Source organism: Nyctereutes procyonoides, unplaced genomic scaffold (genome assembly GCF_905146905.1).
Source record: "Nyctereutes procyonoides isolate TBG_1078 unplaced genomic scaffold, NYPRO_anot_genome, whole genome shotgun sequence".
NCBI classification, from domain to species: Eukaryota; Metazoa; Chordata; class Mammalia; order Carnivora; family Canidae; genus Nyctereutes; species Nyctereutes procyonoides.
This window is the reverse complement of record NW_026575046.1, coordinates 64,417,444-64,431,378: the sequence shown is the minus strand read 5'-3', so window position 1 is coordinate 64,431,378 and position 13,935 is coordinate 64,417,444. Positions and strand designations below refer to the sequence as shown.

At 36.6% G+C, this 13,935-nt stretch overlaps 1 protein-coding gene across 5 annotated transcripts in view; it reads right to left on the bottom strand.

The window, feature by feature from the left end:
• The window catches only part of ECD (ecdysoneless cell cycle regulator), a 37,093-nt gene that overhangs the window by 7,670 nt on the left and 15,488 nt on the right, over window positions 1–13,935 (bottom strand). For 4 of the 5 annotated variants that reach the window (XM_055325054.1, XM_055325057.1, XM_055325056.1 and 1 more), the window contains exons 9-14: window positions 11,972–12,057; window positions 5,365–5,471; window positions 5,049–5,232; window positions 3,494–3,561; window positions 1,785–1,999; window positions 86–296 (exon numbers count right to left, since the gene is read on the bottom strand). In XM_055325054.1, the coding sequence (XP_055181029.1) occupies window positions 86–296; window positions 1,785–1,999; window positions 3,494–3,561; window positions 5,049–5,232; window positions 5,365–5,471; window positions 11,972–12,057 (871 nt within the window). Of the gene's footprint in view, window positions 1–10; window positions 297–1,784; window positions 2,000–3,493; window positions 3,562–5,048; window positions 5,233–5,364; window positions 5,472–11,971; window positions 12,058–13,935 lie in introns of those variants that run through there. The other variant, XM_055325058.1, reaches the window with a different exon arrangement.

Below are 13,935 nucleotides of genomic sequence, written 5' to 3'. Positions count from 1 at the left end.
TAGACATGAGCACAGTCAGACTCAATATTTATTTAAGAAGAAAAAAAAGAGCCTAGGTGTGCCGGCTAATCTTGTGTTGGCTTACTTGTGGGTCTGTGATCACTGTTATCAGGCAGCTGTACTCCCATGCTTTGTAAAAGGTTGGACGCAGGTCCTGCCAGTCCAGCTTGGGAACTATAGGATTCCAGCATATTTGAAACCAGGTTCAGGTCTACATCCACTGGTGTCATAACAGATCCTCCTGCACCAGAATCTTCCTCATCCGAATTATTATTGGTAGTCTGGGATAGAGATTCCTTATTTATAGAGAGAAAACAAAATCATGGGATAACAGGCCATTAGGGTAGATGGTAGTTACAATAAAAACTAAGCAACGATGTAAAACTAAATTCTAAATTAAACAGGAAATTTCTTATCCTTAATGATAGAATAATAAAAATGAAGTCTAAAAAACTTCACAATTTAACACACATATTAGAATTTGGCTCCAAAGATTATAACACACTTCTTTCTAGGAAAAGCTTTTGTAAATTGGATTTTTTCCCTATTTTGAAATAGCCCAAGATAACCAGGGTTAAGGAGACATATAGGTTGCCTAAGAGTTTAAGAGATCTGCAAAAAGAAACGCTAAAAAAAAAAAAAAAATCTATTTTTTTAGATTAAAAAAAAACTAGATTTCTTTTTTTCCCCCCAATGAAAAAACTTAAAACCTGAGGCTCTGTGGAGTCCAACCACAAAGATTCCAAACTGTTACTTGAGCCTCTGGTTTCACAGGTTAGGGAAAGGATTTGAAAGATTGTACCTTGATTTATAGACCTGAGTATCTTGTCTATTCAAAGTGCAGTCCATTAATCAGTAGCATGTGTGTTGCTTGGGAGTTTGTTAGACACGTAAGATCTCAGGCTTCAGCCCAGATCTACTTAACTACAGTCTACATTTTATTTTCTATATTTTACTTTACTTCACTTTTACTTAGATCTTTAAATGGCTCATATGCATACTAATATTTTAGAAACACTGCTTTAGAGAAGTTTAACATGGTTTCTTGGTTTCTTGTAGGTTTGGGCAATATTGGAAATGACTTTAGTTTAAATGTGGTTTAGATGATCAAAGCAAGATGAAGAATGTTGAGATAAGGGCCACATTATGTATTTTTCTGTTGTCTCATTTAGTTCTATATGAATTCTATGACAAGAATTACTAGTTCATGGATATAGTCAGTGGATGGCTGAGCTGGATTTCAAGCCCTAATCCCTCAAATTTGAGAGTCCACTCTATTTCATGTGTCTATTAGGTCCAGGTTAGACACTGCTGGTATAAAAACTAGGATAAAAAAAATTAGTGGAAGCTGAATTCTTTATTTGGAATTGAGAAAACACAAAACACACTATTAAGACTTGAAAATTATTTGGATATTTAAGATCCTTTCTGTTTTTAAACTCTGTGTAAGCTGTTGGCAGTAGAAACAACTACAAACTAGTCTGACCACATCGCATGACTTTTTATTTTAAATCCTAATGGATAACATAGAAGAAGTAATGTAATTAAACTATATTTAGGAGAACAAAATTAATAATCCTTTATCTTATTAGTTAGGGAAATATTAACAATCTTACATTCTTATTTATTTCAAATTTAAAAAAAATCAAAATCATCACCAAAAAAGGATCACAAATAAAAAAAAAAAAAGGAAAGAAAAGGAAAACTAAGATAAAATATAATTTCAGCTCTCCTTCATAACAGTAAGATATTTAGACAGAGGGAGAGGTTAAACTCACACATACCATTTGCTTCTGGGTGGTGAAACTTTTGCCAATGTTGGTATATGCCAATTCCCTGTCCATCTGGGCCATGTATGACTTGAGATTACTAAGAGTACCTTTTACAGATGCTTCTTCCCCAGCCTCCTCTGTTTTAAGATCCAAGTCATCATCACTATCTAAACATTCAAAGTCTTCCTCATCCAGATCATCGGAGTCTGATTCATGAGGACTTGGCCCTACACAGACCCCAACACAGAAAGAGCCATATAGTAATTTTTTGAGTGATTATACCTCTCCAAAGAGTTAATTAAATATTATCTGCAGAAAAGGACCAATAAACAGAGGTAAATTACTTCATAAAAATCCCTTCTGGAAAATGGTACTGCAGGCTGATATTTCCAGAAAAGTATACAGGCTGAGCTGAAAAATTTAGCTTTTTTTAAATTATGAATTTGGTTACAAAAATTTTTTACTTAAAAAACTTAAAAGCTACAAAATACATGAATTATTTTGATATAAATTTCAAGCCATACAGAGTTATTAGTATCTCACATCTAATTCTCTTCCCAGAGTTAAGCATCCCTGGGTACCCAGCCTTTATGCAGTTTTGTACATATGTATAAAAACATAATTTTAAAAAATAATTATTTTTTTTACATATTTATACATATTGAACAATGGTTTGCTTTTCTACTTATTTATGTCTTAGAAGTCCTTTGTGAAAACATACAGATGGGCTTCAATTTTTCTTAAGATCGCACAATATTTAATAATATGGATGTACTATAAATTATTTAACCATTTCCTTTTCCATGGATATTTAGGACATTCCCATTTTTTGCTACTACAATGATGTAATCACCATCTTAGCATATATGTGTCTTTTTCATAGAGAAAATTCCTGGAAGTGAAATTTCTATGTCAAAGGTTATAAACTCTCTAGAGTACCAAAATGCCCTGTAAAAAAAAATCCTACACTTCCACACTCATGGAAGTGGTTTGACAGTGCTCATTTCTTCAACTCTTGAGAAAACTCAGTATTGTGAATATTTTAAGCCTTTGCCAATATAATAAGCAAAAAAATAAGTTCTTATTTTGCATTGTGTATTTACTTATTAGAAACAGTTAACTATTTTCCAATATTTATTTGTCTATATTTCTTCTTCAAGGCATTGCTTATTTATATTCTTTGTTTTTGTTTTTGTTTTAAATTGGGCTATTTAGGGATGCCTGGGTGGCTCAGTGGTTGAGCATTTGCCTTTGGCTCAGGGTGTAATCCTAGGGTCCTGGGATCGGGTCCCACATCGGGTTCCCCTTTGGGGGGGTCTTGCTTCTCCCTCTGCCTGCATCTCTGCCTCTCTCTCTCTCATGAAATAAATACATAAAATCTTTAAAAAAATTGGGCTATTTGTCTTTTTATTATTAGGGTTAAGTACAGTAAGTTTAAAAGAGAAAAAACAGTATAACATGGAACCCAAGGTAAAACCATATCTAGCCACAGCATTCACTCATTCAACAAATATTCAATGAGCAGCTAGTATGTTAGGCACTGAGCTAAGCATCCTCTGCAAAATCATTCAACTGGGCAGAAGTTTATGATTGAAAACAATTTAAAATCATGAGGCAAAAGCAAATACTCTGACTTCAAGAGATCCAATGCTCCAGTGCTCTAGCAACAGCTTTGCTATTTACCATTTCAAAATGAAAATAAACATCACAATGTAACTTACCTAAAATTTTGTCAAAATAATTAAGAAAAGAATCTGCATCAAAAGTGATTGGAGCCTCAGAAGGTTCTCTGTAAGATTAAAGGAAAAAAATCATTTATCTTGAAATACAACTCTCTGGCATTTTTTTTTTTTTAAAGACAGTGCCATTCTTAGGAACACTACCATAGATATATGATCTCAAAATAAGTGGAACAAGAAAAACTGTAGTTTAAATGGTCTTGCAAAGCAAAAGAAATAGGAAAGACTGATAAATAAAAGTAAAATTTCACTTTGTTTATGCATATTTAACTTATGCTGATTCAGGGACCTACCCACCCTGCACTTCCCACAAGATACACACACACACACACACACACCATCAGCAGGCGAAATCACATATCTGAGTTAATTTTAAGAAAGTCTATTTGTTTAAGAACTAAACTTTTAAAAGTAAGAACATACTTTCTCTTATCTCTGCTTTCTTTTTTTAAAAGCTGGCTCCACACTGAGTGTGGAGGCTTGAACTCACAACCCTGAGATCAAGACCTGAGCTGAGATAGAGTTGGACACTTGGGCAGCCCGGGTGGCTCAATGGTTTAGCGCCGCCTTTAGCCCACGGCATGATCCTGGAGACCCGGGATCAACTCCCACGTCGGGCTCCCTACATGGAGCCTGCTTCTCCCTCTGCCTGTGTCTCTGTCTCTTTCTCTCTCTGTCTCTCATGAATAAATAAATAAAATCTTTATTAAAAAAAAAAAAAAAGAGTTGGACACTTAACTGATTGAACCACCCAGGCGTCCCCCTACCCAATCTCTTTTCTTAAAGAGAGAATACAGAATATAAATTTTAATCTTCTCAAGAGCATCAACACGAATAAAGATATATTTGCTGTTTAAGTGACAATTCCATCTACCTTACTTTTCTATTACTTGCCAAATGTAACTTCCCATTTCTTCTGTTATTATTTCTTCTCTGATGAGCTCTTTAATCTCCCTCTTTTGAATATGAAGCTTCCAATCTGCTTGAGGGGTGGGAGATTGGAAGTGTGGATTTGCTGAGAGCTAGATGTTAGGAGTCCGTAAGATTCTGAGTAAAAGTTTAGAGAGTAAAATGTACGATTTCCTTGCACAGCTCTGGGATGGAAGCTTTTAGATCTGTTGAGTAGTCTGACTTACTTTAAGAATTGCAAAGAATCAGGCTATTAGAAATACAACTCCAGATAACTCATCATGGTATTAGGCACCAAAAGAAGAAACACAGCAGTACAAATCATTTACTGAAAAGAAAAATAAAAGGGTGGAAATGGCAATGACTAGATGACTTCAACACCTGCATTCTAGCTACTTAGATATTTATATTCTTTTTTTAAAAAAATTTTTATTTATTTATGATAGTCACACAGAGAGAGAGAGAGAGAGGCAGAGACACAGGCAGAGGGAGAAGCAGGCTCCATGCACCAGGAGCCCAAAGTGGGATTCGATCCCGGGTCTCCAGGATCGCGCCCTGGGCCAAAGGCAGGCGCCAAACTGCTGCGCCACCCGGGGATCCCAGATATTTATATTCTAACACAAATTACCGAGGCAGCTCTGCTCCTTTGTGAGTTGAGACTTTGGATATGAAAGCTTTCATACTTTCTGAGACTTGATTTAAGTCATAGTTCTGTTCTTCCTTCTTGGAAATGGGCTCTGCTTCTTTTTTGCCAGCAACTTCCTGCAGTAGTTGGTCCAGTTGATCTGGTGAGAGATCTAACCACTGGTCATCTGAAAAAGAAGAAAACATGATGCCGCCATACCAAACTCGCATGTCAAGTATTCTCAGAGAAGTGCCCTGTGAGACTTAGTGGAATATTTTCATTTTCCCTAATCCTAACTCTATCCTGGTCCATCACTTACCATCTTCTGGGGGAAGATTAGCTTCTTCCTTCTTAAGCTCTTCTATATCAAATGGCATGGTCTGTAATAAGGTTAAGATTTCTTCACCTGGGCTCATAGCAAGAGAGCTATAAAAAAAAAAATAAAAGACATAGGGATTTTTTCATAAGACAGTGCTGAATAATAGTCACAAAAAATAGTATTTTAAGGCTGGGAGGAATTATCTAATCTAATTTGTTTTTAAACAATTGTTTTAGGTTACAGACCCCTTTTTCTCAAATAAAATTTTACCAGGAACTCTAAAATATAAAAAGAGCTCAAAGAAAACCGCTTTGTACAGCAAAGGAAATCATCAAACTGAAAAGGTAACCTACTGAATGGGAGAAAATGTTTGCAAAATCATACATCTGATGAAGGGTTAATATCCAAAATATATAAAGAACTCACACAACTCGATAGTAAAAAACAATTTGATTTAAAAATGGGCAGAGGACCTGAATAAATATTTTTCCAAAGATGTACAAATGGTCAACAGGTACATGAAAAGGCACTCAACATCACTAATTATCAGGAAATACAGATCAAAATCACAATGAGATACGACCTCACTTCACACCAGTCAGAATGGCTATTACCAAAAAGATAAGCGAGTTGGTAAGGATGTGGAGAAAAGGGAATCCTCATGCACTGTTGGTGGGAATGTAAATTGGTACAACTGCTATGAAAAACAGTATGGAGGTTTCTTAAAAAATTAAAAATAGAATTACCATACGATCCAGCAATTCTGCTTTTGGGTATATATTAAAGGAAATGAAAAAGGAATATTGAAGAGATACCTGCAATTCCCTTTACTGCAGCATTACTCACAACAGCTAAGATAATGGAAACCACCTAGTGTTTACCAATGGTTGGATAAAGGAGATGTGCTATATTAAATAAAAGGTAATATTATCTAGAGAAATACGTATGTGAAAGAAGGAAATACTGTTATTTGTGAAATGGATTGAACTTGAGGGCATTATGCTAATGGAATAAACCAAATAGAGAATGATAAATACCACATGGTATCACACATATGTGGAATCTCAAAAATAAAATAAAGCTCATAGAGACAGTAGAAAAGTAGTTGCCAGGGACTAAGGAGTGAGGAAAATAAGGAGAGGTTGGTAAAAATGTACAAAGTTTCTAAATACCTTTAAGGATCTAATTTAAAGCATGGTGACTATAGTTGATAACACTGTATCATATAATTGAAATCTGCTCAGAGAGTAGAACTTAAATGTTCTCATTGCCCACCATAAAGATAAATATGAGAGGTGATGGAACTGCCAATTAACTAGATCCATGTGTACATATATCAAGTCACCATGATGTACACTTTAAATATTTTATGATTTTGTTCCTCAATTATATCTCAATAAAGCTGAAAAAGAAAAACTGCTGAGACTAAAATGGAGTATGGAGGTTCAGAGATGTATCCACTGGTTACATGTATCCAAGTAACCTTTGGTTCTGCAGCAGGTCATATGGAACGCCAGTCATAGAGTTGGACCAAATGCTGTGAAGAGTCACAGGAGAAAGTAATTAATCATATTAACTACAGAAAAGTTTTAAAAAAATGATAAAGACCATGGAAGTAGTTGAGTTAGGCCTTAAAGAATGGGGTGGGGGCTGCCTGGGTGACTCTGTCGGTAAGCAACCAACTCTTTTTTTTTTTTGTAAGATTTTATTTATTTATTCACGAGAGACACACACAGAGAGGCAGAGACACAGGCAGAGGGAGAAGCAGGCTCCATGCTGAGAGCCCAATGCGGAACTCGATCCTGGGACTCCAGGATCACACCCTGGGCCAAAGGCAGGCGCTAAACCGCTGAGCACCTAGGCGTCCCAAGCGTCCAAACTCTTGATTTCAGCTCAGGTTATGATCTGTGTCATGAGATTGAGCCCTGCACTCAGCGGGAAGTCAGCTTGAGATTCTCTCTCCCTCTCCCTCTACCCCTCCCCCGGCTCACACACGCTCTCCCTTTCTCTTTAAGTAAATAAATCTTTAAAAAAAAAAAAAAACAGGGAAGATTTTGACAAATAAGACAGGGTAGAAGAACTTCAGGCAAAGGGGGAAATGAGCATCTGTATAAAAGCAAAGAAGTACAGAGTGTGTTCACAAAGCAAATGGTGTTCAGTTTGGCATAAGCATGGAGGATGAGCTGAACAGATGGACTGGGATGAGAGCACAGTGAGCCTGAAATGGCTAAGTTTGGACTCAATGAAATAAGCCGTGGGTGATCACTGATGACTTCTTTTTTATTTTTAATTTTTGTTTTAAGAGATTTAAATAATATAGACAAGTCCAAAAGACACACAAAAAAAGATTATATAACAAATGATCATATCCCTACTACCTAGAATTATATTGTTATACTTACTTCTAAAGGTATGACTGATTACCCTTATATATTTAGCATAAAAAATTAAACAAATGATATATATGACTATAGTTACAGCTAATATTTTTCCTTTGATAACCAACACTATCAGTTCTAATCCATTTCATTACTGCCCAGAGGTGACTGCTCTTGCAAATATCCTTCTGGTCCATTGAGTGCACACACATGTATTTATGTTGTGTTTGCTGTTTGTTCTCTTTCTCTGGAATTTTATTCCTTCAGATAACTGTATGCCTCATTCCCTCACTTCATTTATATCCCTTCTCAAACAGAATCTCAGACATCCTAGTGGCACCTGGGTGGCTCAGTTGGGTAAGGGACGTACTCTTGGTCTTAGCTCAGGTCATGATCTCAGTGTCATGCAGCTGAGCCTCACATCAGGCTCCACACTCAGCACAGAGTCTGCTTACGGATTCTCTCTCTTCCTCTCCCCCTCTTTCCTTTTGTGTTCTCTAAATCAATCAATCAATCAATCAACCAATCAATGTTTAGAATAGCAGCCTGTTCATCCCTCTCCTCATATACTGTTTTCACTTCAAAGCACTTATCACCATCTAACATCTATTGTCTTTCTCCTACACTAGCATATAAGCTTCATAAGTCAGGGAGACTCCCAGTTCACCTGTTATATCCCCAGTGCCTGGAATTGGGGAGATACATACATAAGAGATACTCAACAAATATTTGTTGAATGAATGGATATATACATATCCATAAATAACATATGGCATTTTGTGTACTAAACATTTTTATATGTATAACATCCATACTCTACATATTTACAACTTGCTTTTTTCACTCAACATCATGTTTTCAAAATCTATTTATTTAGATCAGTGGTTTTCAACTGGGGATAATTTTGCTCCCAGAGGACATGTGGCAATGTCTGGTGATATTTTTGGTTGTCACAACTGGAGGTGGCGTGGAGTGCTACTGGCATTTACTGGGTAGAAGTGAGGGATGTTGCTAAATATCCTATAATGCACAGAACAGTTCTCCACAACAAAGAATTATCTGGTCCAAAATGTCAACAGTGCCAAGGTTGAGAAATCCTGGATTAGATTTACGTACATTTAGCTAATCTCTGGTTAACTAATGGATAGTAGTCCATCATACAAATACATTGCAATTCATTTATCTACTATTGATGGATACTTATATTGTTCAATTTTTCATTGTTACAATCTAATAATTTTTAGGAAAGGGATTAAAGATGATTGAAGATATATTTCAGGCATATTCTCCTGGCTCTAATGGTTGCTTTGGAAGAGAAGAGTCATTAGAGGTTAGGAAACAAGTGTAGGTATTGCGATAATTCAAGAAGTAAGAAAAAGAAGAAAAAGAAAAAGAAGTAATTAGAGTAAGTGGGTGGTAAAAAAAGAAAAATGCGAGATACAACATGATAATAAAAAGGATCAAGGGACTGGATACAAGGAGGGCCAGGGAGTCTAGGTGACAAGAAGTGGGAAACAGTCTATGATATTAATCCAGGTACTTAAAAAACAACAACAACACTGGGAATTCAAGAATAGGTTTTGGTGGGAGATGTGAGTTTGGTTTTAAACTGTTGAGAAGTTTTCCTTGTTTGAGGAATGGGAGTCTCTTTTGCAACACTACTTAAAATGCTGGCCATGTAAGTTACTTATAATTCTTTCTCCAGTAGTAAAAATGTGGTAAGTTATGATACATCAATTTGTTGAAATGTTGTGGAGCTCTTTAAAATTATGCTTATAAAGACCTTTTAATGTCATGGGGAAAAGTAAGATTATAATGAGTAAAAATTAGGGACAGGACACAAATTTTTATATAGTATAAAAATGTTTTAAAAATAACTAGATGGATATGGGGGGGGGGGGGAATCCTGGAAGGCAGTAGATAAAAATGGTAATAGTGGTTGACTCTCTGGTATAAATTTTTTCTTTATTATATCTTTCTGTATTTGCTATAATGAATGAATGTGCTACTTTTATAACAACAAACGTCATTATTTTAAAAAAGCTACCCAGCCACCAATCTATCTTGTTTTGTGCAAGGAGCCCTAACTAATATGAGTCTGTCTAATTTCTTAACATTTCTTTAACCCAGGTCTGTAAGGTAACTTCTCCATAGGCAGAGTGGCCCTTTCAGGCAGATGGGAATCATCTGAGGGAGATTCTTCTAACCATGAGGGGCCACTGATTTTACTCCCCTCTCTTTCCCATGTTTTCTGAAATGATACCCTAATAATGAATTCTCTTTTTATCACCAATTACTGCCATAAAACTGATGGGAATGGGACAAAGGCATACACAGACACTCCTGAAAGAAAGGACTGCTGTAAAGTCATTATTATCTCATAGACAACTGAGGCTAGAGTTCTCTCAGCATCAACTTTGCTTCATCAGTCCTCAAAGAACATAAATAAGTGACGTCTGAGACATAAGCAAAATGACTGGAGGTCAAGACCAGTAAATTTCACTTGGAAAAAAAAAAAAGCCAACAAAATGAAAAACACACACAACTTGGGACCTTTTAAATGTAATATATACAAAACTATTCTTTCATGTTATTCAATAGCTTTGAGTATCTCATTCAATTTTGCTAACATCAATTGCATTTTTTTCAATATTCAAAATGTGACCTTTGATTCCTGAGCTTAGTAGGACTGAAGCTTTCTACTAGAGCTCTATTTTTTTTTAAGATTTTATTTTATTTTATTTATTTATTTATTGAAGATTATTTATTCATGAGAGACACACACACACACACACAGAGAGAGAGAGAGAGAGAGAGAGAGAGAGAGAGAGAGAGAGAGAGGCAGAGACACAGGCAGAGGGAGAAACAGGCTCCACGCAGGGAGCACAACGTGGGACTCGATCCCGGGTCTCCAGGATCAGGCCCTGGGCTGAACACAGTGCTAAACTGCTGAGCCACCTGGGCTGCCCTAGAGCTCTATTTTTCCCTTGGCGCTGCACTGTCAGGGGGGATAATGTGCACCTTATCCATTGTGATCTTCTTCTTTTAGGGTCCTATTTCCTTCAATTTTTGCCTTATTTTGTTGTTTTATTGTCTTCAAATAATTGTTCCTTATATTTCTGTCCAGAGTTTATAATTACAATTAGCAAGGGGGTTAGTCAGATATGTTACTCCATCATTATAAGAATTCACTTTGGGACACCTGGGTGGCTCAGCAGTTGAACATCTACTTTCTGCCCAGGGTCTGGAGATCAAGGCCCACATCAGGCTCCCCGCAGGCAGCCTGCTTCTCCCTCTGCCTATGTCTCTGTCTCTCTCTCTCTGTGTGTGCCTCTCATGAATAAATAAATAAAAATCTTAAAAAAAAAAAGAATTCCACTTAATTAAATTTTAAAGGGGTGCCATTTCCTCCCAACCTTATGCTCATTTCTTTCTTTTCCCAGAAAATGTAGGCAGGTCAGAATGAAAAGTGATTTGAAAGCTGAATGTCTGCTTTATCCTATATTTCAGACCTACCTAAAAGTAGCTAGACACAGCCAAGGGCTCCTATAGGAATTATATATATGTTCAATATTAGACAGCCTAAGTTCAAATCCTGTATCTGTCACTTATTAGCTGTTTGACCTTTGGCAAACTACTTAATCTCTCTTGGCTTAGTTTCTCTAGTGTAAATAGAGAACGATAATAATTATACTTACTTTATAGGATTGTAAGAGTTAACAAATTAAAGTAGCCTACATAAAAATGAATAAATAAATAAATAAATAAATAAATAAATAAATAAATAAAGTAGCCTACACTTTGTAAGTACCAGTAAATGTTAGCCATTAGATGATGATGATGACAGTAATAACAGGTGCCAAATCCAGTGATTTTTTTTTTTTTTTTTTTTAGATTTTATTTATCCATGAGACACAGAGAGAGAGGCAATGACACAGGCAAAGAGAGAGAAGCAGGCTCCCTACAGGGAGCCCAATATGGGATGTGATCCCAGGACCCCAGGATCATGCCCTGAGCCAAAGGCAGACATTCAACTGCTGAGCCACCCAGGCGTCCCTCCAGTGATCTTCTGTAGCAACACCTCCTCTCCCCCACTTCAGCCCTGATCTTTATCATTAACTCTTTAAATATGGCAACCGCAACTTCTGCAACTATCTTAAGGGTGAGGAACACCTTAACTTCTGGCAGGTTACCACTCTGCTGCCATAGTTAGGTAGTGATAAACTCACCTTTCTGGCCGATTTACTGAGAGTTGGAAGTAGTTCTTTGCCATTTCTAGCCTTGCCTGGTACTGAGCAGAACCTTCTATCAGTCCCTTAAAAAAAAAAAAAGATAAAAAGAAAAAAGGCCTTTCAGAACATTATTTACATGGTATCATTAAAATAATCTGCTCACCAGCAATTTTCAGGGAGGCAAGTGTGATATTCAAGAATCATGAGGCTTGAGTCCAATCCCCGTTTTGTTATTAATGTACTTTTTTTGGGCAGTTTCTCCAAATAAGGGGACTAGGCTATATGCAGTAGTTCCTAATCCTTTCATATTAAGGACCTCTTTCCAATTTGGAAGATTTGCTATCATTTTCTAATATTTAATTAGTTATTAAGAAATAATTGATTAGTAATTAATTTATAAAACATAGTACAAATAGAACCAAAAAATAGCATAATCCTACTTTATTTTTTTTTAAAGATTTATTTATTTATTCATGAGAGACACAGACTGAGAGAGAGAGGCAGAGACACAGGCAGAGGGAGAAGCAGGCTCCCCACAGGAGTCTGATGTGGGACTCGATCCCAGGATCACTACCTGAGCCGAAGGCAGGCGCCCAACCACCGAGTCACTCAGGCATCCCAAAAGAATCCTACTTTACCATTTCTGCTTTTCACATGTATGTTTCTTTTGGCATTCACACTTAAGATTTTCTATTCTTTCATAAATAAACTATAATATCATAAGCACTTTTCCATATTGCTAGTCTTTATATCTTCAAATTTAAAAAAAAATTTAATTCCAGCATAGTTAACAGTGTTGTATTAGTTTCAGGCGTACAATACAGTGATTCAACAATTCTATACATTACTCTGTGCTCATCACCAGAAGTGTATTCTTAATCCCCTTCATCTATTTCCTCATCCCCCTACCTTCCCTCTGGTAATTAACAGTTTATTCTCTATAGCTAAGAGTCCATCTTTTGTCTCTTTTTGCTTTTGTTCATTTGGTTAGTTTGTTGAATTCCATGAGTAAAATCATATGGTATTTGACTTTCTCTTACTTATTTCACTTAGCATTATACCCTCTAGATCCATCCATGTTGTTGTAAATGGCAAGATTTCATTACTTTTTATGGCTGAGTAATGTTCATATATATATATTTATCTCACATCTTCCATCTATTGATAGGACACTGGGTTGCTCCCCTTGGCTATAAATCATCTTGGTTATAAATAATGCTGCAATAAACACACTGCATGTATCCCTTTGAATTACCATTTTCATTTTCTTTTTTTTTTTAATTTATTTATTTATGATAGTCACAGAGAGAGAGAGAGAGAGAGGCAGAGACATAGGCAGAGGGAGAAGCAGGCTCCATGCACCGGGAGCCCGATATGGGATTCGATCCTGGGTCTCCAGGATCGCGCCCTGAGCCAAAGGCAGGCGCCAAACCGCTGCGCCACCCAGGGATCCCCCATTATCATTTTCTTTGGGTAAATACCTAGTAGTAGAATTATTGGATCATATAATAAGTCTATTTTTAATTCTTTGAGAAACCTCCATATTGTTTTCCACAGTGGCTGTACCGGTTTGCATTCCCACCAATAGTGCACGAGGGTTCTTTTCTCTCCACAAACTCATCAACACTTGTTTCTTGTGTTTGGATTTAAGCCATTCTGCCAGCTGTGAGGTGGTATCTCATTGTGACCTTTGATTTGCATTTCTCTGAAGATAAGTAATGTTGAGCATCTTTTCATGTAGCTTTTGGCGTTCTGTATGTCTTCTTTGGAGAAATGCCTGTTCTTATATCACCATATTCTTTTTTTAAAAAAAAGATTTTATATGTTTATTTGAGAGAATATGAGAGAGAGAGAGAGTGCAAGAGCATGAGCAGGGGGAGGGGCAGAGGGAGAAGCAAACTCTCTCCTGAGTAGGGAGCCTGATGCAGGGCTCAATCCCAGGACCCTGGGATCATGACCTG